The sequence below is a fragment of the Erithacus rubecula genome (genome assembly GCF_903797595.1).
Source record: "Erithacus rubecula genome assembly, chromosome: 3".
NCBI lineage: Eukaryota > Metazoa > Chordata > Aves > Passeriformes > Muscicapidae > Erithacus > Erithacus rubecula.
Window position 1 is genome coordinate 108,478,000 of NC_136689.1, and position 26,796 is coordinate 108,504,795.

The window sequence follows — 26,796 nt, forward strand, 5'->3', positions numbered from 1 at the left end:
ACAGAAATGACTGAATTTAGCCATGGGACATTTTTCATTATGTTCCACTTCATATCATCTCCCTGCCCGGTATTCTTCATGTCCAGACATACCATGAGATGAATTTTTGGAACATATTTAGTAAAATGTATTTGTACCATTAATAATTATGCTTTGAAAAAATGTTCTTTTATAGCTTTCTCTAAAATATATTCTTCTCATCCCTGGAAGCTTTCAAAGCCAGAGCTCTGGATGGAGCTCTGAACAACCTGGTCTAGTGAAAGGTGTCCCTGACCATGGTAGAGGTTTGGAACTAGATAATCTTTACTGTTCCTTCCAATCTAAACCATTTTGTGTTTCTATGATTCCATTATTGGTCTTATCACCACTTACTTATTTGCTTGTCATATGCAGGATACTGCAGAGACCTTTCTTTGACTTCTCCTTCCACCTTGAATTGATCATCAGTTCCCAAATTACTTTATGGTGTTCTTAGATTTTTTTTCCCTAATTTGCATTCATGGAAATTGAATCAGAATAGAATATCATTGCTGAGGGATTGCTCAGCACCTGTTTTTTTAATGCTTTCTGTAGAAACAGGTAGTTCTTGCTGGCTTGAAATCAGCCTACATTATCTTTGGCTTCAGACAAGGATTTGTTTTCTGTCTTCTGTTTCCTTTTGTGCCATTCCTGATTTTTGATTGCTCTGTATAAACACATCTTTTTAAAGAATATTCTCAGAACACCTCTTTTTTTTTTTTTTTAGAGTAGTGTCTGCTGGTGTGTTTTATTTAGAAATATTGAATTCATGTCTATTTGTGATGTAATGTACTGGTGTCCTCTGATGAAAACAAATTTTATTTAATTGTATCAGTTACATAGAGTTGTGTGCTATGATTGTGCTTAATAACACATTGTATTACAATGAGCTCAGTGAAATTATGAAAGACTGAAGCAGTATTTCTCTTTTAGATAACCAGTAAAGTAACAGAAGATTTTTTTTTTTCTCTTTTCATTTCTGGAAAATGTTTACTTTTAGGTTTTAATTGCCAAATATTTTAGATCTGGAAATTAAATTTTACTCAGTGTTCATTGTAGCACACTGGGAAGAGCATATGTAATAATTTCCTAATATGTAATAACTGCTTAATTGTAGAACTTTTTTATTCTGTAAAGTCCAATATTTGTGCACATGAATGATAAACATTTAGGTGTTCCTAAAACTAATCATACTTAACAAATTTCAGTTTCAGGTAGACTTGAACAACTATAAAACAGTTTTCAAGTTTCTGTAAAATAATTAAAAATAATGCATTTCAAGAAATTAACATATTACCTGAAAAATAAACATAGTTGTTTTAATTAATCAAAATAACAGCATTTAAAACACCCATGTAATATAGGTGCTTAGATTGTACTTTAGAAAATGATCTGGAAATTTTTGAATGAGAAAATGATGTTTTAAGTATGTATTTGCATTTCAGAAGACGATTCACAATACGCAATCCACCTAATGTCCATTGTTAAAAAAGTGTAATCACTGTGTTTGAAGTAAATAAAACCAGTCATAAATTATTTAATATGTAACTTGCCACTTAGTTGATGTTTTCAGTATTTTGTTTAGAAAAATAAAATTTCTTTTTCTTAACAATTGTTTTTCAGAACTTAAAATTTTCAGGCTATTAGCTGTAGTCTTTGCTTAGATGAAAATATTTGGTTTTGACAAGGATAATTTCTACTAAGACAAGCAGGGATTTATCATGCTGGACTAATTAATGTTTGATTTAGGAATAAATCCCAGAAATCTTCAAAATATTTTTATGTCCAAAATTGTGGGTTTTGTCTGCTTTTTACTTTTAAAAATCAAATAAGATACTTGGTGCCTTGTGCAGATTGTCCACTGAATGTCCTTGCTCCTCTAATGCTTAACTAACACTGAAGAAAAGAGGAAGCTGAAGCTGATACACATGCAAGAAGGAAGGGTAGAAATATTCTGACACTTTTGATGCGGAATACATTTGAAAACCAACTGAAATTTCTTGCCAACATGTTCTTGACAGTGGGAATTATCCTTTGATAGGAAAACATTGGGATGTCAGTGATGTCAGTGACAGACTTGCTCAGTATTTGCATGAGGAAATCAAAGAGCATGCCACTGCAGCCTGATCCTGAAGTCTGCAAAACACTCAAAACTGAAGTCTGCAAAACACATTGCTACTCACACCTCTCATGTGGTTGTCTGGGGACAATATTGTAAACACTGGAGGAGATTCAGTGGTGATTCTTCTTTTCTTCTAAAAAGATGTTTTTTCTTCTAAAAACATGTTGGTTGGTTGTAGAAGTTTAATGTTATACTGTGGTTTCAGGGCTTTACAGATAATTCAGGTGCATTCTATATAGATACTTAGTTGACAATATCTTTAATTTAAATATGTTTTTATTATAGGTATTAAGTATCTACAATGAATGCATATTTTAGATTTACTAGGTTGTCAAAAGCTTACAGAGATTATGCTTGAAAAACAGCATTTTTCTTCTAGCAATGGTAGGAATGGGTATGTTGTGCACATAATTCTCTTTGTATTGGACACTTGTGTCAGAGAGCTGGCAATGTTTGTTCAGATGGAGTCCATGAACTGCAGGGCTCAACAGATGCTTGTCATGAATTAGGTGTCCCAGACTGGTTTTCTCTTTACTTTTCACCCAGGGAAATTGTTGAATATTTTAAGAAAAAAATTACTTGGACAATCATCAGATTTGATTTTGCATACTTGATTTTGCACCTAGGGTGAAAGATTAGAGTAAGGGATGTTTCCAAAGCTGTTCCAGCCCAAATCTTCATCATTCCTAAAGGAAAAGAACTTGCTTAGAGTTTCATGACTTTGGTGGTTGGCAGTAAGTTGCTCTGAAATAATTTTATTTAGAGTTACATATTCTAGTTTATTTTATATCTTCTAATAAGAAAAAAAAAAAATAAGATAAAGATATAGTGTTTCAGAATTTGCAAATAATTTTATTTTATATTTTATATACCTCTCCTGGATTCTTAACAGCAGAATGAACCAGAAAGTGACCACAGAAATATGAGCTTGCCAAAGGTTTCAGTTCCTTTACTACAGGAGATTTTATTTTCTTTTTCGCAAGCATAATTTGGAAGGGAGAGTCTAATATATGTATCGAAAATACAGACTATTTTTTGGCTTTGTTTTTTGTTCTAGTGACTGAGTATTAATCTATTTCTTTATTCATTTTTATAGATTAAAAAAATCAACAGGAATTTTCCCGTAAACCAGCAGGTAAGAAAAAGAACATTTGGGTTTTTTTTTTTTTAATTTATAATTATAATTCTCACTTGAACTATCTTCAATTGTGTGGTAGCTCTTCATTATTATACCTGAAGAATTCTCAGTAGATTTTCGTAAGAGAGTACCGTGGTGGCTTTACTTTTTCAACTCAAAGGGAATTGGAATGTTTCATCAAAGTAAGAACATACCTAATCTTTTCAAATTAATCTATTTGATGCAGGTATATATACTTTTCTTCAGAGTGTGTCTTACCAATTTTCCTATAATAGGGGAATGTTATCATTAGCCAGAATAAATCAATGTTCCAAAATTCTAAAAATGTATAGCCTTTTGATTTTTTGGGATTTTTTTGCCTAGTGACAAGTGAAGGCATAAAAAATTGTTATTTGCACAACTGTGTAAACAAAGTATGAGTAAAAATTACCCAGGTAAAACTTAGAACACTGTACAGTTAATTTTGTATAAGTTGTGTATGAGAGTTATTAATTATATAATGACAATTTTCTTTTAAGAAATGTGTTAAGGTGAAGAAAAGCAACCTGATTCATAAGAAGGGAAAAACTGCTTACTTGTAGAGGAGAAAAATATGTATAATACTGAGCTATAAACTCTCCTTCAAGAGGACAGATTTGAGGAAGAAAAGTGTTTTCACCTCCCTTATACCAAATTTCCAGTTAGCCAATATATTTCTCAGTTCCCTTTCTCTAGTCCAACTTTATTTATATAGAATTGTACTCAATGTAAGTCGCAAAGGAGGGAGATACTTCTATTTTGCTTTCTGTTTTCTTCTTTGGGAGAAGATCCACAAATGTAAAAAAAATTAATGAAAATAATATAATACGACTGATATTGACAATAATAATAACTATATATATATATGGGTAAGTATAAATGAAGCTACAATAAATGAAGTTAGCATTTGCATTTGGGAATTTTTATAATAGTTTATATAACATCAGATGCAGAGAGTGCAAAGATATGCTCCTATCTCAAAGGAAGGAAAAAGATACTGCCTAGTGAACAAAAAGCAGTTACTGGCTCAGTTTTCACTGTTATGATTCATCCTTGACTTATCTCTTTGCTTTTTTTACTGTAATAAATAAAGAACAAAAAAGAATATAAACAACACTTATAATGTCCCACCACTTTAACATACAATTCAAGAATCTCTGCTGTTTTGGAACCCTTGAAACGTGGGGTCAACAAGGCTTTATACTCTTCATTAGAACTCCTGTGGAAAGCAAAAATTTTTTCCTGGCTTCAATAGCTTTTTGGCCATGCAGTCTGTTAGAACAGCCTGCAATTATAATGCATTCATCTCTCATCAGCACCAATCATTATACTCCAAAGGAATTATTGTGGAGCACTTCAAGAAACTCAGACAAAAGGTCAAACTGGAGAGAGAGGCTGATTTTATGGGCAGTGAAACTTGTAAGGTCTTGTTACCTGTCAAATACTGGAGAAGAAAAAGTTTTACTTATCTGTGTATGTCTGAAATTTTAGGGAACATTGAATTAAAAGCCAGATTTCCTTTTGGGCTTACAAGAGAGAATTGCAGTTTTTTATCATAAAACAAGTTAAAAAAAATCACCTAATTTATGTGGAGTAGTTAAATAATATTTTTGAGTAGAGCAAGAAAAAGCTACACAGATGTAAGGTTAATTTCTGTCTTCTTTTTTAGCAAATATTAACATGGTATGCAGGGAAGAAACAGGACTTTTTATTTGTTAGATCAATAAATCATTTTTCTAAAAATTAAAACACCATCTCTCTTGTAATCTCGATTTTTTAAAAATAAAATAAATTTTTCTCTAGGAAGTTGAACAGCTAGTTTTAACTTCTTTCTGCAAGCACATCATGAATTGAAAGCTGTCTTCATCCTATTATGCTTTTAAAAGAAAAAAAAATGTGTGCATATTTAATTTCACTGAACAAATACCCACGGGTTTTTTAAATGAGCACTAGCAGGGTAATTGGAGATTACTTTCACTTAGAATTTTTATACATATATATGTGGATTTTAATTAGTTAAGTAAAGAGGGAAGTCAGCTGTCAAACTAGAGTCAGGGAACCAACCCTAAGGATTCCTTCATGAAAATATTCTCAATATGGAGAAAAAAATATGAGCAGACAGACCCATCAATGAGGAAACCTGCATAGGTGTTTAAGATGCTGTACATCCAACAGTCTTATCCAAACATCTAAATGTTGCATCAATTTTAAAAGATAAAAGAAAAAAGTCATTAGAAAAGACTTCTTGACTGCACATAATGTGTCAGCTTTCCTTTAATGCAGTAATTGTGAACGTAGGTTTGTATGGAAAATCGTTAGAAAGATAAGATATATTAATTAAAGTTCAAAGATTAAAGATGATGGTATTGATAAGAAGGTGGTAAGTATTTGGACAGCATGAAGCAGTAAGAAGTTCTCAGAATGGCGATATTACATTTAATAGTGGTGGAAAGATGATGCAAAAATGCTGGAAGAGGATCCCACAGACAAAAAAGTGTTTTTGTAGAAGATTCTGGGACAAGAGGGAAATAAAATTCCCCCTATCTGAGTTGACAGTGATAATGAGAACACTTGAAATAGTATAAAATAGAAAATTGGTTGTGCTTTCTATATTGGAACTGTATCCATTGGATGTAAATAGTAGCATTTAAGAGAATAATAGCAAGTAGTTGAGGAAAAAAATAATTTTGGACTCAAAATATACTGCATATTTCAAATATGCACTAGAAAATATGATGTTGCAGACAAAATTTCCATAAATTCAGAGAAAAAATTATATAAACCTCATAGTAGAGAGGCATTAAGAATGGAATATTTCAAGACTTCAGCCAGAGGCAGCTCTAGTCAATCAGCCAAGATGGGACTGGAAACAGGGGCATATTTCCTTTCCTTGGAACTCCTGACCTATGTTGAGCTGTTACAATGATTACAGCAAATGTCAGCTCCCGTGAGAGCCATCATTAGGCAGGTGAGTTTTGAAAGGCAACACAGCACTTTCCAAATGACAGGTCAGTAAACTGTGGAGGTGTAATGAGGACAAGCACTGCCCATTCCTTTTCAATTCCTGAACTTTTCATTATCCACCATGAATTTGCAAACGTGCTGATCTCAGCTGAAAATCGACTTGATAGCATCTAGAGAAATGAGCATCAAACAGTCCTTGTAAAGCCTTCTGATCCTTTTCAGGGTGAGAAACCAAATGTAGCCTCCAGCTACTAGAGATTTTACTACACATTATAACTCTCATTTGCTGTTTGGGATTCACTGGGATTTGGCTTTAACTGGTTGCCAAGCCAGGAGGATGAATTAGCAACATCTGGCTTAGGTACACAGTGGAATTCAAGGTTTAGATCTAAATCTTAGTCTGGCCTGCAGTTCAACTCTTCCTGTCCCTATGTGAACAAGTAAGTAAAATGTTCATAAATTGCAGCTGGGAAAGTCATAACTTTTTGACCATTTTAACTTATTTCACTCAACAAGGCAGTGGGAAAAGCACATATTGCAGGTGGTGAATTCAGGGAGTTGATTTTTCATTTCATTGGTTACAGCACATGGCTATGTTCACATACATGTTCACAAATATAATAAATAGACACTTGCTTCTCTACCATGTGGGCAACAGTCAAATCTCATATGAAAAAGATAAAAATATCATGGCAGAAGAGTGTATTTAAAACTTTATTTTCCTATGTTGTATGTCTCATCTCTATTAGGATGAGTACAAAGACTATCACCCTCCACCTTTCATATGTTTAGTTCCCAAAAGAAACTGTAATGGGGCAGAATGCTATAATCGTTTTTGTTAAACACTATTTTTCTTCATTCCACAGGCAGCGTGAGAATTTTGAAAGATTTGTATTTACAGAAGATAGGAAATTTACATTAATTTGAGCTTTTAAGGATAATGTGTGCCTCTAGAATTTTCCTGCTTTATGGAAAAAGAACTGGTAGCTGGTCTATTCAAAGTTGACAGTTAATAACAAGAATCATGTGAGAATGAGAATGAGTGTTTAACTGTGTTTAACTCGGTTTTAAAACAAGATCATGACATAATTACCTGATGTCACACTAAGGGCAGAAACTGGGGTATCATTGTACATGGCAGATTCTGCAGTCAAGAACCCTGTTTTTTTGCAGACATTTTGCATTCTTGATGGCCAAGAATGGGATGATAGAATGCATCTGATGGCATTCACAAATATACATTGTTATGCCCGTTTTCTTTTACTTCTTATAAAATGTAATAAAAACAACTATACACAGCTGTACCAGATCAGCCATATTTTATCACCTCATATTCCACTTTAATAGGGTGTTTTCCAGTTTTATTAAAGTTCTACAGTTAGAGCAGTCTCATTTAAAGTAAATTCTGAAAGTTTGACTCGGTGAGTTTATTTAATAAAACCTACCATACATGTACTTTATAAAGGTGAATGCACACAAATGTCATGATGAGTGACTTGCCTGTCAATCAAGCCAGGGTTCTTTGCTGCAGATTTGTTGCATCTCTATTGCATCTGAAAAGGTGAATTCCATTGCTCAGGTGAATTGATAAGACTGACAGGACAACATCTGTTCTACTGATAAACAGCTGTATGAAATACAACACATAACTTTCTTTTTTTATTACTAATTACAGAGTAATAGGCTCCATCGCAGTGATTAAATGGAGAGTTCTGAAATATGACCTGTCCCTAAAAGAAACCAAGTCTGTTCTAGAACTACATTAAGAGCAGTGCTTTCATTCCCACCCCTTAGTGTATATTGGTTTTTTTCTTTTTTTTTTTTTTTTTACGTCCTAATTTTACATGACTGTTGAATTAATTATTTTCCAATATTCTGTTCTGTGGGACCTCAGAGTTGCCATCCTGCAGCTCCTGACTGACAGTTAGTGAACTTTCAGATCCAATGATACATCTGCTCTGTCACCATCTGTTGTCACAGTAAGGTTTTGATCAGCATCATTTTGAAGGAAAATCTCTGGAATAAAGCTTCTATTGTTAGATGATTATAGAAACACACAGGGGAAGAGGAATTCTTGCTGTTAAATTAAGCAGAAGTGCACAATAGGGTGTAAATTGTGTTGGGCTAATTCCCTGCCATTGTCAGCCATATATGGCACTCAGTGTGGATCATTGCTACATAACATACCCTTGACAGGCTTATGTTGCTTATTGATTCTTTATTGAACTTTCTGTAAAATAAACTATATATCTCTATCTATCTATTTATATCAAAAAGTTTCTATGGTTGGCATGAAATGTTTTTCCCTGAGCAGTTTCTGTAATTGTTTTAGATGCTTCTGAGGGCAGTTTCTGTTATAAAAACTATGCTTCCTGTGGCCAGTAAAAGATTTTTCTTCCTTTTATGTTGTAGTCTATAATAGCTTTTGAACTTCAGGGCATAAAAATTTTTAGAAGGGCAATACACACAGTAGATTGTTAAAGATTTTAGGCTGAAGGAAACCATGTTGACTTTTGAGATGAAGGTCAGACAGCTTCCTGGAGCTACTTGGTTACCTGATGAGCTAGATAACATTCATGTTGTGAGTCACTTGATGCAGTTATTGGATAGCAATGCTTCTGTCCTAGGGCTGCATACCTTACAGCTCATGAGAGGATGGAAGTAGTTTGGACACCTGCTGGAAATTTAGATGATACAAAAGAGTGATTAGATCAAGTTCTTATTTAAATCTCAAAATATGAGTGTCAAGCTGTGCATCAAATAATTTCTGCACGTCCAGCAAATTCAATTTTGCCTCAAGTAGAATTTCATCCTCATTTACATATTTTTCTCATTTATTTTATTTTTTTCTAGTACTTACTCATTAGTGTTAAAGTATTAGCTTTTCTTTTCCCCCATCTACAGTCTTGATATCTCTCCCTGAAAATTCTTTTCATTAAGTATAGTTTGGTCTGTGTGTTCATACTTTACTCAACACAGGGGTAAATGTACTGTATCTCCACTAAACTTTTAAATAGGACAGGTGGAAAAAAAAAAAAAAAAAAAGGTAGAAATGCTTAGAAATGTGTTTAGAACCCATGTGGTTCTAAATGGCTTGCTCCATTGTAGACCTTTCAAAGTGAGTGAAATAAACAGACCTGTACCACAGCTACACAATAAATTGATAAGTAGATTTTAAAAATGTTGCTTACTTTTCAGTTTGGGATGAAGAGTTGCTAGTTATTGTACATTAGTGCTCTAAACAAATAAACAGATAAACATATAAATAAATACATGTGTATTTTAAAATTATATATTTATGTCTATTTTGGGGTGATAGCTATGGCTTAAATATATTTAACTGGTAAGTGAACAGCCTGATCTACTACTTTTGAGATTAAGGTGCTCTTACCATATCCTTCACCTGGTTTGTGCACTCTTGAGGTTCTTTCTGATCCCACAGTATTGCTTTTTATCTTCTTTTTTCTCTTCTGACAGAGTCAGGATTAAAAGCTCAAGAGATGGAATTTCATGTTCAGACTCAGATGTTTATTAATTCTTATCTATGTTACAGTGAGTGCTACAGCACTTCTACCTAAAAGTGGCAAAATGATGATGTATCTCTCTCATTACAAGGTCTTTTAAATCTAAGCTGTCCAATTAAGAACTAACATCTAAATTATTTTTACTTTTGACTCAATGACTAAACACCCGTGGCCTGCAGTGTGGCATTTTCTATCCAATTAAACAAGATCCCACCTAGACCCATGAAGAAGAAGGTGGAGCAAAAAGCTCCACCCTAAAACCTCCATCTTGCCTTTCACATATTGCTGTATTCTAAAATTCCAAGTTCTAAATTTTCCACCATGTGATGCCACACATCTCTATTCAAACTACACATGAGTGACTCCAGTTCTGTCATTCAATTTTGGAAGTCTTCTTCAAGGCCTCAGGACAAAAGCAGTGTTTTCTTGGGGATCAGTGCCTGACAGCACAGTTCAGAATTCTCAGTTTCCAGGGTTCCAACACCATAGGTGTTGTGTGTTTTTCTGTATACTTCCATAGATTCAACAGGAGTCATATACCTCAACTTTTGGATTGGTGGTTAGGTTAGAAGATAAAAGATACAGGTGTGACACACTGACTTTGTGAGAGCTGTAATTTCTGGGTTACAGTCATAAGGGCTTTCCCTTCAGCTGTACCTTTTGCAACAGGATGATCTTAACATCTTAATAAGACTTGATCCTGTCTGAATGCATCTGAGGAACTGTGAATCAGAATACCCTAGCAGATGTAATCAAATGAATAATTTCTTCCTGTTTTGTCATAACAGTATGGCATGAACAAATACTTGTTCTCCCCACAAGCATAATTCTGTATCTGTGCAATGAGGTCAGACAGTGAGAAGCCACTGAGTTTAAATAACTATCAAAGACATTACTTTTATTGTGTCATTTTACCCCATCTTTTACTTATGACATTATTTTCATGCATGACATGGCAAAATCCTACTTTAAATCTCTAAACATATTTGGATCTGATATATTGCCATTTACCCAAGAAATGGAATATGTAACATGAATAGGACAGTGGAAGAAATGCCTGCAATTTCAAAGACAGATTTTCTGCAGGAGTTGGGTATTTACAATGTCTAAGACTGGAAACAAGTAGCAAACATTAAACCAAGAATGGATCTTTTATTTTATTAGAATGAATGTTTCCATCTTTTTCATGTATGTTTTTGTTGGATGGAGTAGCTACTATCCAAACAGGATAACAAAGCAGGGGACAGGAAGCAACTTTCAGCATTCTTGATTGGAAATAGATGCCCTAATGATGCACATGTCCTGTAGAAGTTCCTGGGAAGTGGTAACAAAGAGAGAAAACAGGAAAAAGTGGGAAATAGAGTCACCATATCAAGCCTGTCTGAGTTCAAGGAGCATTTGGATAATGCTGTCAGGCTCATGATCCTATTTTTAGAGGTGTTCTGTGCAGGCCAGAAGTTGGACTCGATGATCCTGGTGGGTCCTTTCCAACTCAGATTATTCTAGGACATCCACAAAATAAATAGGTCTTTCTTTTCTTTTTCCTTTTTTTTATTTTTTAAATTTTTTTTTTCCCACTTATACTTAAAAAGATTAAGTAGGGGAAACTTTTTATCCCTCTAGCCTCACCTTAAATAAGGAATTGTTAATATCTGTAGCTTACCAGATATGAATTTGTTCTGTCTGATCAGATTGTAATTTTCATTGGAGGCTGAGGCTGGAAATAAAAATGTTGCAATGCTTTATTGCAATGTCTCTTTTATTGCATCAAGTGAGTGTAGAAGTTCCCAGGAATAACATTAATTTTAGTATACTAGAAGGAAGGTGTTCAGAAAGCCTCTACACACATTATTCCTTGGCGAGTTGTATCATCTAAAGAAATTAATTGGAATCAATGAAGCTTACTTTAACTATAGATTTTCTATTGGAGGAGCACACGGGACTCAAAAAAGCATAAATAAAGCCTATTTAATTACAGTTTACTTCAAGAGGACAAGTGAATAATATTTCATTTTTCTCATTACTTACTTTACCTCCTTGCTGTTGATTGGTGCTTAAAATCATAGTTTCTGATAGGAAAAATATTTATTTTCTTGAACTTCTGAGAACAGTGGTTAAACAGAACTCTGTGGACTGCAGGTGGTCATTTGTTTTTTCTCTCTCAGCACAATAATAGTCCATGGAACCAATGACAGAGTTGCTACCTGGATTTCAGAAAATAGTTGATCTATATAATAGTACAAACCAATTGTCAATTTATGGGTTATCTACAAACGAAGAAGGAAAAAAGAACACCGAGAAGTATTAATCACTGAAAATGTGTGAAGGAAAACTGCAAAAAAATGTTTAAAAATATAGCTATTTGCAAATACAGAAATATCCCCTAGAAATACATAATATTACAACACTTTTTTGTCTTTTCAAAGAGTTATATGTTTTGGTAAGTAGACACTGTTCAGTGAGCAATATTTGTTATATGTTTAGCATATTAGAAAATATTTGCTTTCAATCAGTATTTTTGGAAGCAAAACTTAGTAAGTCTGTTATATTTTATGACACAGCAAATAGATATTTAGCAGTGTCAGGTGAAAAAAAAAAAACTCAGGAGCTGACAACTGACAAAGTTATTTACTTTTTTATAGTAAGAAATTTTTTCTTGTTGCAATAACTCTCAGCAATACTGGGTTGGAAAAAACAACCAGAACCAAAGAAGTTAACTTGTGTAGAATGTGCAGATCTGAAGGTCTGAGGAGGTGTAAATGGTAGGCAATTCTGTGCCTGGGCTTCTTGCTCTAAAACAGGTCTCCACCTTGATGGCTCTGGCAGTGTGTAAGTGCTGAGTGACCAGAGTCAACCGAGCCAACTCAAGAGTGGCCACAAAGTCCAGCAGGATCAAGATACAGTAGTGTACAGTTTCTAGCTGCTTTCTGCAAATATACATCCAGAAGTCCTGCTGCTTCTCATTATTTGTTTAACAGCCTACTGTTTGTAGTACTTGCTTAGTAGAAGCAGTAGTCACTCATCACTCCAGCCCATTGCTCCCACGTGCCTGCCCTGATGGCAGTAGCTGGAATAATGCAGCCTCCTCTGCTTCCCCTCCTGCTGAAGCAGGCTGCTGTTCAAAACCAAACCCAGACAGTGGGAAAGAAGAGGAACTGATCCTATTATGCAAAGAGCATCCAGACCTCTGAGACTGAAAAAAAAAAAAAAAAAAAGCTTGAAAGAAAAGATGCTCTCTGTGAGATGAGTGACTTCTGGCTAAGTATTAATTATGTGTTTACATCCATCAATTGTTAAATAATGTTTCTGCAGGTCACTGTTTGTGCTTCACAGGGCTTTGAATTATTTCACCAGGATCTCTTCTTCAATCAGACAGATGGCACCCTCGGGGGAGTTTTTATGTTATCTTTCTATGGGTGGAGAAGCTTGCTTGTCCCTCAGTAGAATTCTGTGGATATTGAGCCTCAACATCTTGCACTGAAATTTGGGCTCCATTCAGGACAAAATCTTAATTTTATGGGTTGCATCCCTCCATTTCTCATGATAGTGGGACACTTTGTGTTAAAAAAAAAAATAAAAAATTGCATGAGTGGAAGAAAGCTCTGATACAGCAAAATTAGTCTCACTTGGTACTTTTTAAAGACAGATTTTCCAATGAAACTGCAAAATTCATTGAAATGCTGAGATGCTAGAGACAAATCGGCTACTGACAGGCATCACCCCACTGTCAAAAAGTAATTGCAATGAGTTTAGTAAATGTTATAAACACTACTACTAACTTCCTGCCACAGACTATTGGTGTATGACGAGCTATAGAATCCTCGAGATAGCCTAGGATCAGTCTAAACTCCAGGAAAATTAAAAATGTCTATATTATATTAAAACCAAAATCCCCAAATTCTATCTTCTTAATAAATAAGATATGGAGAGAAGCATGAAAATAATAGTATGTAGAACATACTGAATATCATGTTCTTCATCTAATGATCCATTAAGATTTTTTTTTTTTTTTAGCTCCTGAAGGGGATATTTTAGCCGTAGTTGTCCTTTACCTTGCCTTGCACTTTCAGAATGAGACTGCATTTTGGTTCTCTTTCTTAACACATTCATATTTTAATGCCACTGTGTGCAAACTGATGTTTAAAGTCCTTCTGGAGTAGCTTAATTTTTCCTTCTTTCTTCGTAATCCAAGAAGAATTTTATTTACTTTAAGAATGTGTAAGAATGAAGTTATATATCATTACTTTGGTCCTTTACTAGTCACTTTATACTTGTCTCGTCTGGTTTCTCACCTTCTTTTTCCCTTCCTCTTCAATCTCTATAGAATATCAAGGTCCTTCACAAATCCTAACCTTTCCTCCTCCTGTTTACAGTTGAGAAGGGGTAATAAGATACATTTTTCATTGCTGCTTGTGAGCAATGGTCAATCTCAAGGGGACTTTACCTGCAAGCAATCTGTACTAAAAATTCTTTCACTGAGTGTATTTTAAGGATGAAATCTCCAGTGAGAAACTTGACACTCGACTCTGAAAATTAGGGTAGATAAAAAATGGCAATGTTCAGAAAATCCTAGGCAGCTGCAGATGGATTATGAAATGTGAACTATAGCACATGGTTTGTATATAATAATGAAATAATGTGGAAATATAATAAAAAACAATGCTGTAGCTGTTTTTTTAAGAGCAGTAGTCAAGACTACTTTAAAACAGATTCCAAGACAGATATGACTGCTTTGAGATCACAGAATAATTTATATTGGATGAATTTTTGTGGGTCATCTGGTCAGACTCCTGCTAAGAGAATGACCTACATAAATCAGATTGCTCTGGACTTTCCCCCATCATATTGTGACTATCTTTAAGAATGGGGAGTTCATAACATCTCTCACCAAGAGAGGTAGTTGAGTATTTTAAAAATACTGAAAGGCATCATTGGCACTTTGCTACAAAAATTCTTTGCCATAGTGCTACAAAACAGACATAGTGAGTAAATCTCCTTTTCTAGATCTAGCAAAGTACCTACCCTGGGTTTCATCTGCAGAGTATTTATTTGTTTTTATTTAAAAAAAGCTTATTTTTCAGGCTTTTGTGATTGAAAGTTCAAATTCTGAAGGCAAGTAAAAGAGAAAAGCAGTGATCCATAACATTATCTCTATTCAGCTGTACTGGAAGATCTGTGGGACCAGTTTATTTAAATACAGGCTTTATCTGTTCAACTGTTATTTTTTCAAAAGTAGTCTTCCTTTCTTTTATAGATATATTTGAAATGCAGTTAAAGGAAGATAAGTGTGTATTGTCTGATTTTTTCTAATAAAAAAGAATTACTTCTGTTATCCATATATGCTAAACTTATGGATTAATTTACAGTTTCTTATTACATGATATGATTTGAAGTTCTACTGCATTGTTCATTTTTTATAAATAAAGAAGAATTATTATTATTTTCTATTTAGAAATTAGCTTAATTAGGCCTATTGCTTAATGATGTTGAAAACTGTGAAATCATTAGACAAAAGATTATTTGCTATAGCTAATAAGAGACAAAATTACCTTAGGGAGTATTCTTTATTGATTTGATTAAATTTTTATACCACCTATTGGGCTTTTTTTTCCCTGTTAGCAACTGGCAAAAACAACATTGATTCTCCAAAGACATTGTGCAGATGCAGCAAAATTTTGCATCTGCAGGTTTCCATATTCTGTAGGAGAGCTGTGTGGCCTTCAGTTTTTTTCTGACCTGTTCTCTACTAGAAAGGCTTCTTTGTTATTTCCCTTTCTCACTGAACTTTGCTTCTGTACACTGTTTGCAGGAGATACAATGACCACGAAGTTAAATAAAATAATAAAATTCATCAACTAACTTTGCTTAAAAAAGGCAGCTATCTCCATTAACAGTTGTAAATACTGGCTACACCATACCCAACAGTGCCATGCATCACTTACCATCATGTTTCTGATTGATGATATTTTTAGTTTTTAATTGACTCTAATAATTGCTTCATTTTCTACATTTCTGTTTACATGAAACTTGGGTTCTGGTAATGGTTTAGTTTTTTGTAATAGTTCAGTCCTTCTCTTGGTGCTGTGAGTTCTTAGAAATTACCAACTTTCCCTGAAATTGCATAAATTTTTCTTTCATTTAAAAAAGAAAAAGTTTACCTATCCATCAGCTGACCTTTCCTAGACCTTCCTTCTCACAGCAAAGTCATGTTGCTGGTAAGGAAAAAAAAATGCAACCCATGTCTACTTTTAATATTTCATTAACTGAGCATGAATTATGAAACTTGGGGGAAAAGTGGATTTATGCAGAAATCTGATTGTACTTTTGAAAAGAAAATTTCGTGTCCTGTTGACTTTTTTCTTTTTTCAGTTATATGCATTGAGTGCTTGAAAGAATTATTGTATTTCTGAAATGCAGTGTAATGCTGCTCTAAAATGTTTCAATTATGGAGATTTCATTTATTTTTATTATTCTGTGAGTTTATAAATAGTAATTGTATTCTCTGAGAGCCCTGAGAAAGTCTTAAGGACAGTTCCAGCTAGCGGAAGTCTTTTTATTTTGATAATCAGGTAGGACTGAAAATAGTTGTTTCTCAGTAGAAAAAGTCAAAGAAATTTTGCAAGCATTAATAGCTATTTTCATCAGTTGCTATTTAAATTACTGAGAATGAATGTTAAAACAAGTACCCATTAATAGCTTTATTCTATTGAATATTGATGTTGATTCCATGTAGTATTTAAATAAAACATTTTAAATCTAAAAAAGCTTTTTGTATGCTTACATATATATGTGAACTATTAATTTTCAAGCTTTGTTCTCACAAAGGTATAAAAATATTTCTATGTCAGATCTAGTGAATTGATACAAAAAAAGAGATTTCTCTCAGGTATGTTTATTTTGCTGTGCAAACAGTCTCTGTTGCAGCAGAGACTTTAAAGACAATTTTAAGTATACATTGATTATTTGCAGGTTTATTCTGGCTTTGTGAGCACTTTGAAGTGTCAACATCTAATTCTATAGAAATTTAGTTCTGATGTTATGCAAACTCAAAACATTTTTTTACTAAAATTCATTTCAATCAACCTATTCCCCATCACCTGTGTTTTATATACACTCAGTCATTTGGGTTCTTCCATGTGTATTGTTACCATCTCCTTTGGACTGAGTTCAGTAAGCTCAGGGTGTGAGCAAGGCAGCTACATGAGCAGTATGATCTCACAGAGACATCCACATAGCCTAAATTGCACTAGTCCTGTCCACATTCTGCTTACCAGTCTTTTCCAGAGAAACAGAAAATCAAAGTATTTTCTGTCACCAGTCATTGAAATCTAATTGAAATGTACTACTGGGACAAGTTAATAATGTTATTAAATGTTTCTGTAAATATTTCACTCTCCCTGGTACTTAAGAAAAATAAATATGTCAGTTGTTTCCTCAGTGGCACCATCAAAAATTACTGTCTGGTGACTTGTAATATTCTGATCTTTTTTTTCATTCAGTATCTTTCAGTAGTCTACCCTGAGGTGGAAATGATGCATGTGGTATGTTGTTCATCAAAAGGGAGAGGTTATGCCCTCCAGCTTGATTATTTGAAATAATTTTGTTTGACCCAATTTTATTTTAGGGCATGAAAAATGCATGCTGTGTACATTTAGAAGAGGAAAAAAATGCTATTAATCAAAAGATAGTCTTAAACCCAGTGAAGCTACTAGGCTTTAAAATAAATGATGTTTACTTACTTTTCACCTAAGTGCTGAGCTTGCTGTATTGCACTGTTATCTATTTTAAACTCTCCAAAGCCCCCAGAAATTTCATCCTGGATTAAAATTTGCAGTCCTTCTAGTGCCTGTTCCTAAATTCAGTAGGTGAAAAATGAACAGGTAGGAATTAAAATATGGCCATATATCGAAGTTGATTTATTTTTCCCCCCAGAACTCTACTGGTTGTAGTTATACAATAGTAAAAAGAGGGGGGAATGATGATAGTATGATATGTAGTAATTATTTTAGTCAGGAAATGTGTGAGACCTACATATTTCAAAATGTTTGCTGAGAGCTGCCCTTTTGAGAATATCAGTTAAGATCTGAAGCCTCTCAGGTTAGCTGTAAAATGCCTCTGATGTCATCAGGACTGAGTCTCCTCAGTGGTAAACCTGGTAATCAAATGAACCTGCTTAGGGCTATGCTACATTGCTGAGAAGATGATTTATGTGGTGGCTAAATAAAAGAAGTCTACAAGAAGGAGAAGGGCCAAACAAGTTAAGGAAGAAAGATTATTTTAGATAATGCAAGATTTTTTTTTTTCATCATCTACCTACCATGCCTATTTAGCAGGAAAATGCTTAATGCATTATAAAATGCACACATCCCTTGTGCATTTCAGGGACTTTTCCACATGCTGGCTAGCTACTCTAGTTCTTTTTTTTTTTTTTTTTTTTTTTTTTAAATTACACAGTCAATATCCTGGAAGACAGGACTAGTGTGAGCTATTTTTGTACTCATTCCTACTCATAATTTCATATGCACTTCCAAAATTAATATAGATGAGTGTCTAATACTGCAGTTTGCATCCAAATCCATCTGTGTAATAACAACTGCATAAGGTCTTTCTTGGAAAAAGTCTGTGCTTTCTAAATGCTAATCACCTCTATTAAAATGAACAAATTCAAATTGTAATGAATTTTAAATGCACGTAATTGCACATTGACTTGAATAATTTAAGAGAGACAAAAAATCCCAACTTCTAATGTTGACATTTTGACAAAGGCACATAGTTGCCCAATTAAGGTTCAAATTGACTTTGTCGTTAGAAGAATTTATTTCAATAAACAGCTAGTTAGAAGTCTTAAATAAGTAAAATTAGTGCTTTGAAATAAGCTGTGACTATTAACATGTAGCACTGGATGAAAAACCGAATGGGTGACACAGAATGTTTTTCTGGATTAGTAGATTATAACAAGATGAAGAAACCTGTTCTTTAACTATTTGGAAAACTGACCTGTATCCACATGTAGCCATCATTTTTCAAACCTGTGGAGGGAGTAATGGCATGCAGCAGTCAGTGTAGTCCTGATTTCTAGCAAGATCCAGTGCATCTCACTGGGAATGTGCTAAGTTTTTTCATGGGATGCTGTTGGGTGTAGCATAAATTGTTGTGCAGGTTTTTAAAACAGCACTTTTAATTTTGGCCAGAACTCTATGGAGGTCCAGACAAGTTTTGTTGTTGTAAACATCTGTCTTTGTTGTTGCTAAGATGTTGTTTGCAAAGAAAGCAAATATACTTTGTTTTCAGTCTTTGATGCCAGTTTTCATTTATCTGGATTGTAAGCAAAAAATCATCTTCCACAGTTTAAGAAGTATTTTCAGTTTTGTCTGACACTATTTACTTTATGACCTTATAATATTTCCTCAGTTTTTGTGTGGTCATTTCAAAAACAGAACAAGACAAAGCCAAATGGAAAACCTATATTCAGCCTTTGTCTGGTGGCAAGATGACAAAGTGAGTTCTTACACAGAAGAAAATTAAGTTGTTAGATACAATAGACATGCAGTCTTAAATAGAATAATCTATTTGTAGCTGAATGGTTAAAAAATATGAAGGTGGTCTTTGTCAGTGATAGCTCTAAAGTTAGTGGATTTTTTTAATGAGGAAGATAAAAGATAATTCATAGGAATTTAAAAATTTGTGGGAAGATTAGCAGGCCTTTCACAAACTCAAGAAATAGGATAGGAGATACTTTGACTGCATTTACAATAGGGCAAAATTTTTTTTGACATCCATTCACAATTTTATGTTATTAGTTCTTTTGTTGAGTTTGAGAAACTTTTTTTTTTCTCAGCATAAAAATTCTAAGCCTTTTCCTAAACCAAATCCTAAGCAGAATTGGTTTTGCTATTGATTATGTTATGACTACCCTTTTTCTTCCATTTTTTCCTATATTTCAAGTGTGATTTTTTATTGGTTTTCTGCTAACAATTTACTATAATGAATTTTTAGACTATACAGAATATGATTTTTAAAACACAGAGAAAATTATATTAAAAACAGGGTAGAGAGCATTATCTTAATTTCTCATCCCTCATTACTTTCCCTCTGTGTTGTCTGATATATTTATTGTCTTCTGATTCCATGTTCATCCTCTTGCCCTACAGCACAGCTCCACATAATGTAGGTATGAGTATCAGGCTTGCAAGATAAAAAGCTGTCAGTGAATCTCTTCTGATCTTTGAATTGCCTCACTTTTATGGTGTCACATACATACAATATTTCATTTTGGGAAAATTTCCTTGTATTTTTGTCTTACTATTCTTCCTAAAATATAATTAAACTTGTGTAAAAAACTCTGAAAAAGTCTCTCTGATTGTCAAGTCTATTAAAGTAATTTTTAGCTATATATTGGACTGATATAGAAAATGGCAATTTATCTTTTTTGATTAGGTTGTCTGTGTGATATAAAAATATATTAAATTACTAGATTATGGATTTTTGACTGAAGAAATTGTCCTGTTTCATTTTTCATTTCAATATGGATTTTTTTAAACTGTCCATGTTTCAACTCATAAACCATAATGACTTATTGAATCTTTGTTACTGAACCAGCAGCCACTAAGTTAACTAATTTGAGTCACCATTTGATTTTGAAGGATGAGCTGCTTGAGGTAAGTTAGAAACCAAGACTCTGCAAAAATTATCTTTCAAATGGAATGTGAGTCATAAATAAAATTTGTTTTCACCACCCTTACCGCGTTCATTGATAACAATGAACAGTTTTATAGGGACTCAAAAAAGCTTGATAAGATTAAAAACTAATTAGATTTTTTTAATTTATAGAGGAGCATGCTGTGCACTATCTATTTGTGATTAACATTTATATCCATTTATCGTGTGTCAGTGCTAAGCATTTATTTTGAGAAAATGAATCTCTGGAATTTCATAATCTCATGAAATGCCATATGTGCTAAGTCCACATGTGCAGCTACACCGAGATGTGGTCCAAAACTCTCAGTCATATATCATATTCATCCAATATCTCAGTTCATACATATGCATGAACTATTAATTTTTTAGGTCATAATCAATTTCCAGTAAATAAATTTCTCTTTTTTATAGGTCAAAGCTTTTTTAGAAGTCAGAATGTTTCCCAGTAACAAAAATGTTTCAAAAATGTCATTTGTTTTATGTCAGAAGTGAAAATTTTCAACAGTTTCTCACCTTCATTGTATAAAATATTGCAATCTTTTGTTTAATTTCACACATTTAGTATGTTCAGATAAACTGAGATCACTTTAGGAACTTGGAAATTATCATAGCTCTCAGAGTTATCTTTTAAAATAGGTAGCAAGTATTTGTTTTGCCTTGCTTTCCAGAATATAGCCTGTGCTATTTTAATCCACACGTGGATATGCACATGCACTCAAACAAATCTGTAAATGTTCCTTATTATAATCATACAGCCTTTGCTTGACAGTCCTCTCTGTGTTGAATAGTAGGTATTGCGTCTGAAGGAGAAATGCTTTTCTGGTAATAAAACTTTTGGTACAGCAGGTTGCCTGGAAAATCAATCTAATTTTTCCTCATGATCTACAGAAGCAAGGGAGAAATAATTAGGGGAGCTATTGCCTTAAATTTCATGGCTACTTTAGTATTGAGTCAATCAAATGTGGAATATCAATACATCTGCACAGCATGAGTGACTGTATCCTGTTATTGTGATGAATAGTAGATGTAGAAATATGAAATAGAAAAACACTAAGAAGGGATTACATACTGTGATATAGTGATATTAAATATCATCAGGCGAGATGATATCTTACTGTGTGTCCAATTTTAATGAAACAAATCAAGATTAAAGCAAATGCATTCAATTGAATTAATTTGGAAGCATAGATATCTCAATTTCTAGAAATTAAAGGTAATGCATTTTCTTTCAGTTATAGACAGAAAAATGTGCCAAAGTTCTGTACATAGTAGTACAATTTGTTTATACTTATATACCTCTTCTTTGTAACCCACCTCAGTCATGAGATCTAGAGACTGCAATCAAGTTGGAGGAATGAGGATCTTATTTAAAGATAGCCTATGAAACAGCAAAAATGAGAGAAAATTGAATAAACATTGAATTGAAATAATTCAAGCCAGCCAGTTGTATGTTTGGATTTTTTTTTTCCTTCTCATTAGTTCTTCATTCAGGAATGAATGAGAATTCAGACAACATGGCTTTTTTAATTGTTATTGTATAAAAGTACAGTGTTAGCACCCTTTTGGATAATTGTGGTACCAATCTGTCTTCTTTTTGACTTTTCTAAACTTACTTACTCATGTAACGAGCAGATACTTCAACACATGCTCTTCATTGAACTTGAGACTATATGACAGTTTTATTGTTTGATATTGACAAAGTAATTAAGTATTGAGGTGTCACTGTCATATGAGAAAAATGGAGTTTCTCCCTGTCTCTGTTTATAGACCATAAAATATCTAATAAACTGTGACAGACTGGTAGTGTTGATTTCCTACAAGGGGATTTTGAAAAAGCTAATAATTTCCAGTGTGTTATGATAAAAAAAATACAACCTCCCCTGCCCCCAAGAAAAAAATAAAAGACAGAAAAAGAAAGATAGCCCCACTATTTATTTTAATCCATATTCCATGAAGAAATAAACTAGTGTAAATTTATTTTCAAAAAATACACAACATTCAAAAATTTGGGAGAACAAAACACGCAGTAAAAACATTCATTTTAGGGACAGTCATACCATTGGTGCACTTACAAACCTGTTGACTTCTTTACCTTTTCTTTACATAATTATTGCCGTTTTCCTTACTTGATTATTACTGACATTTAAGACAGAGAATGTCCCATACCTTCTTTGTTAGTGTAGAAATGAGTTTCACAGAGGCATTTAAAAATAGATCTATCCCATTAGCAGCACTGTATGAAATATGGGTTGAACTATTTCCATGGCAGTAGTGTACCCATGCACACTGGAGACTATTTTATTACAAATGGCACAGTTATAAATCAAATGTTCCATGATGTGTCTACCCTGTCCAGTGGTTCTCCAGAAGCTGACATAGTGGTGACTCATGTTCTTCTACTTTCTAAGGATTTGATATTAAATAACTCCAACTTAATAGGATAGGTAGGAAACTACATCCTAAAGTGAGTTGGAATAAGTTCTAGTTCAAACATCTATGTCAGAAGATCTGCAGGTAGTGCTAAGGGTCTACAGCATTTGGTTACTTCTTAGCTGTAAATGAAGTCTGTTCAAAATAGTGGCTGAATTCAGTCTGCTAATCTCCTATTTCTAAACAAAAAGGTTCAAAACTCCTACACAAAGATTTTCAGAGAATTTAGAAAATTGACATTAATTGGAAATGAATTTTTTAAGATTATGTTGTTTAATGCATAACTGTGAACTTGCATTTGGAGTCTGTCTCTATGTTGCTGTGTAATACCAGTTGCTTGACTTAAGATTCCTTACACTTCACTTGCATTAAATTTCACTGACATGATCTGTCAGCAAATTTGTAGGATACACCTTTTACATCCCTGCAGTATGTGGTTTAGGGTTTTTGTTGTTGCTAGTACAAGAAGTATTTCTTCTCATGTTTTTTTTTGTTGTCCTGACAGGCATCCTTTATAGAAACTGCCAATAGACCATATTGTGTCTGGGGTTCAAGCTTTGCAGCTATGTTAAATTTTACAGATATCAATTTATGCATGTGAAATATTTGCAACACAAGAAAATTTCTGGGAAATTGTCAACACTGCTGTTTTTTTTGTCAGATAGTCTACATGGGCTGGACGGAAGAACGGGAACAAGACTCCCTTCAGGACCGAATGTACACACCAAAGTTTCTAGCACTGAGGGGATCTTCCCTGTATAAATTTATAGCACCTCCAGTAAGTATGTTTCTCATGCTTAGTGGCAATAAATGTCATTAAATAAAATAATGTCATGTAATGTGTACAAGTCATTCACAATGACATATCACTCATTGGTCTAGCCGGACTGCAGCTAACAGCATTGGAAAATTCCAGGATGTGAGGTACAGAAGTGATAGAAAACAGCTCTTTTTCAGGTGTTTGGGTATCTAGCAGGAATTTATTTTCCCACACTTAAATTAACAATTTAAGTGGGGGAAAATGAATTTTAGAAAAATAAAAGAGAAATCTGATCATGTTAAAAGGGAGCTTTTTATTTTCCTTGGGCAGACAGAACAGGCCCGAAGCAAGATGCTTAGATTTAAATTGAACAATCCTAGTGAAAGTGCTGAGAGTTGGGGAGATATCCAAGCTTTTTACATGCTGTGGTGATGGCAATATGTTTCTGTTTAGATTCCATCCTGAATGTAAGTTTTAGCTGCTCAAGAGCATCAAAAGGAAGGTAGAGAATCAAATGAAGTTGTTTAAGTTAAATATCTTAATTGGAATCTCACTGGGAATACTGGGCAAAATTTTAGTGCTCATCTTATACTCAGCAATTTACTTTCACAGTCTTATGGAACATCAAAGCTGCAGTAAAGATGCTCTAGCTAACTTTTGAGCCAGTTGCTAAGGAGACAGTAGCAGTCCCATGCCTGCAGCAGGAACAGCCATGTGGATTAATTTTTGCTGTTTACTGGGTGACCTTTCTGACTGCTGTAAAGTCCTGTGTTTGTCAGATCCAGGCTGTAGCTCCTTCCTGCCTGAAACAGAATCATAGAATAGTTTGGGTTGAAAGGAGCTTTAAAGGTCATCTAGTCCAACCTCCCTACAGCAAGCAGGGACACCCTCCACTGGAGCAGGTTCCTCAGTCATTCTAACCTGGTCTGGAATGTTTTCAGAGATGGGGCATCTACTACCTCTTGGGGCAACTTCTTCTTGATGTAGTTTAAAGCCATCTTGCAAATCTTTTGTTTGATCATCAGTAACTCTTGGTGTTGGTTTTGCAAGAGGTTCAAAAACATGAGAATGTTTTTAAATGGGAATGGGGAATGGAAGTAAGTATGAACTGAAAACTTTATGTGTTCAGTGTTTATAGACTAGTTCATGGGTGTGGGGTTTTTGCTCTCTCAGGTCCATTAATGAGAGCTTGCCTTTTTTTGGTGGATATTTTTCAATATCAAATTTAAATATCAGGTTATGCTGACAAGCACCTTAATTCAAAACCAGCTCTCCTGTCTTTGTCAGACTTGCTTGAACATTTGCTATCTCTTAAGTAAAACCAACTCCATTCTGAGTAGTAGAATCAGAATCAATGATGAGAAATCCCGTTCAATACAAAAGAGGAAGATTATTTTGTTTTAAGAACTATGGAAAAGACCACAAGCATCTTTACTGAAAAATCATAAATTTATAGGAATAATATACTTGTAGGGGGTAAATGTCTGATGAGGGGTGATTAATGGGTGTGAAAGGAACATATTCATATGAAGAATCTGAATCACAGTGATAAGAGTAAGGAAAATTTTGGCAAGGTGCTATTGTGTAAGACAAGAAATCCATCCTCAAGTTTTTATAGCTTTTGTTTCAGCTCAGCTTCAAGCACAAAATAAATTTGTATTGCCAGATTCTGGTTCCTAGTCTAAAGTACAAAAGCATAGAATCATAGAATGTTTGGGTTAGAAGGGACCTTAAAGATCTTCCAGTTCCAACATTTAATGTAAAATAATAATTTTAAACTTCCAAAATCCTATTTTCTATATGCAAACTTTTACACATACAGCTATGTTTGCTATTCTGAAGGTTTGTCTCTTCAGGGGATTAGAAAGTATTATGAGAAAAGTTTCAATAACAGTTTCAAAGCTTCTTTTTAGGAGATGTATAAAGTATAGTTAAAATAAAAACTTTTTTGATTATATGTGCAGTATAAACTACTTGGACAAAGTTGTTTTCTGAGAAGAGATGTCCTGCAAACTTTCTTAATCAGATAATCAAACAAAAAGTATTTCCCCAGTCTCTGCCAAAGTCTAACACATTAGGGAAGCATGTGTTTAAACAATGTCTACCAACAGCCTCCCCCTGCCTCTTTTTTAATCTATTTGATCAATAGTACTTCTACTTCCCCTGATGAGATAAAGGAGCAATCCTAGTGTTTCTTATTTGCATTTTGAAATTGTAAAAGAAAATTACTTTTTTTACTATTGTTTTTTCTGTTATTTCCTGGTACATTTTCTTCTTTAGAATTATTGTGTCAAGTCTGGTGGGTTTCAATTTCTTCCAATTTATAATTGGAAATTTACCTGAGAAAGATCCACTAATACCTTTTCTTTTGCTACTCAATATTTTAAATTCAAACATTAAAAGTGAATGGTATAGCAATTTCTATGGGTGTCTTAATTCTGCAATTGCTTTTGCTTTGCACTTATCTTTATATAGAAACAGTTTTGGTTTGACCTGAAAGGAAGTCCCTTTACAGGTACAAACAAAGTAGAAAACCAGGGGAGAAGAGGGAGCTCTTACATTTTCTCCCAAGGTATGGAGCCTATCATAAATTTTTAATCATAGCTCCAAATGACTTTGTGCTTCAGGAGCAATGATAACCACTTTTACTCATGGCACAATATGACTCCATCTGGTGTGGCTGGGTGTTGTGGGCTCAGTGGGGCTGTAGCAAGAGTATTCTCCCCATTTTTCTGTGAGATATTTATCTTTTTTTCCATAGGAGAAAGAGTAGCTTTGTGGTTTAATACCCATAGTTCAATAAGATTGTGAAGATTGAATTTGACAATGACTGCAAATAAAGAAAATTCTAATAGAAGAGGAACTATAACACTGTGTTTCTGAACTTTTCATTCCTTCCTGTGGTTTTCTTAATGAACTCTCCATTACAGTAATGTTCATAACTAAAAATTACTTAGGGATAGAATTTTTTCATGCAACATCAAAATAATCTATTAATTATTATTTTTTCTTTACATAAGAGATAAATTGATCTCATATAATATTTTATTCCTTGGGCTCCCGGAAACTATTAAATATTTTTCAAAAAGTGTATCTTGAATCTTGTAGAAGCAGTAAATGTATG

The 26,796-nt window shown here is 33.8% G+C and overlaps 1 protein-coding gene across 4 annotated transcripts in view; it reads left to right on the forward strand.

The window, feature by feature from the left end:
- The window catches only part of SNTG1 (syntrophin gamma 1), a 314,522-nt gene that overhangs the window by 240,882 nt on the left and 46,844 nt on the right, over positions 1-26,796 (forward strand). For all 4 annotated transcript variants that reach the window (XR_013773870.1, XM_079302829.1, XM_079302828.1 and 1 more), the window contains 2 exons: positions 3,237-3,275; positions 23,574-23,690. Coding sequence is in view for 3 of the 4 variants with exons in the window: in XM_079302829.1 (XP_079158955.1) it covers positions 3,237-3,275; positions 23,574-23,690 (156 nt within the window). In the remaining variant the exon portion in view is untranslated. The remainder of the gene's footprint in view (positions 1-3,236; positions 3,276-23,573; positions 23,691-26,796) is intronic.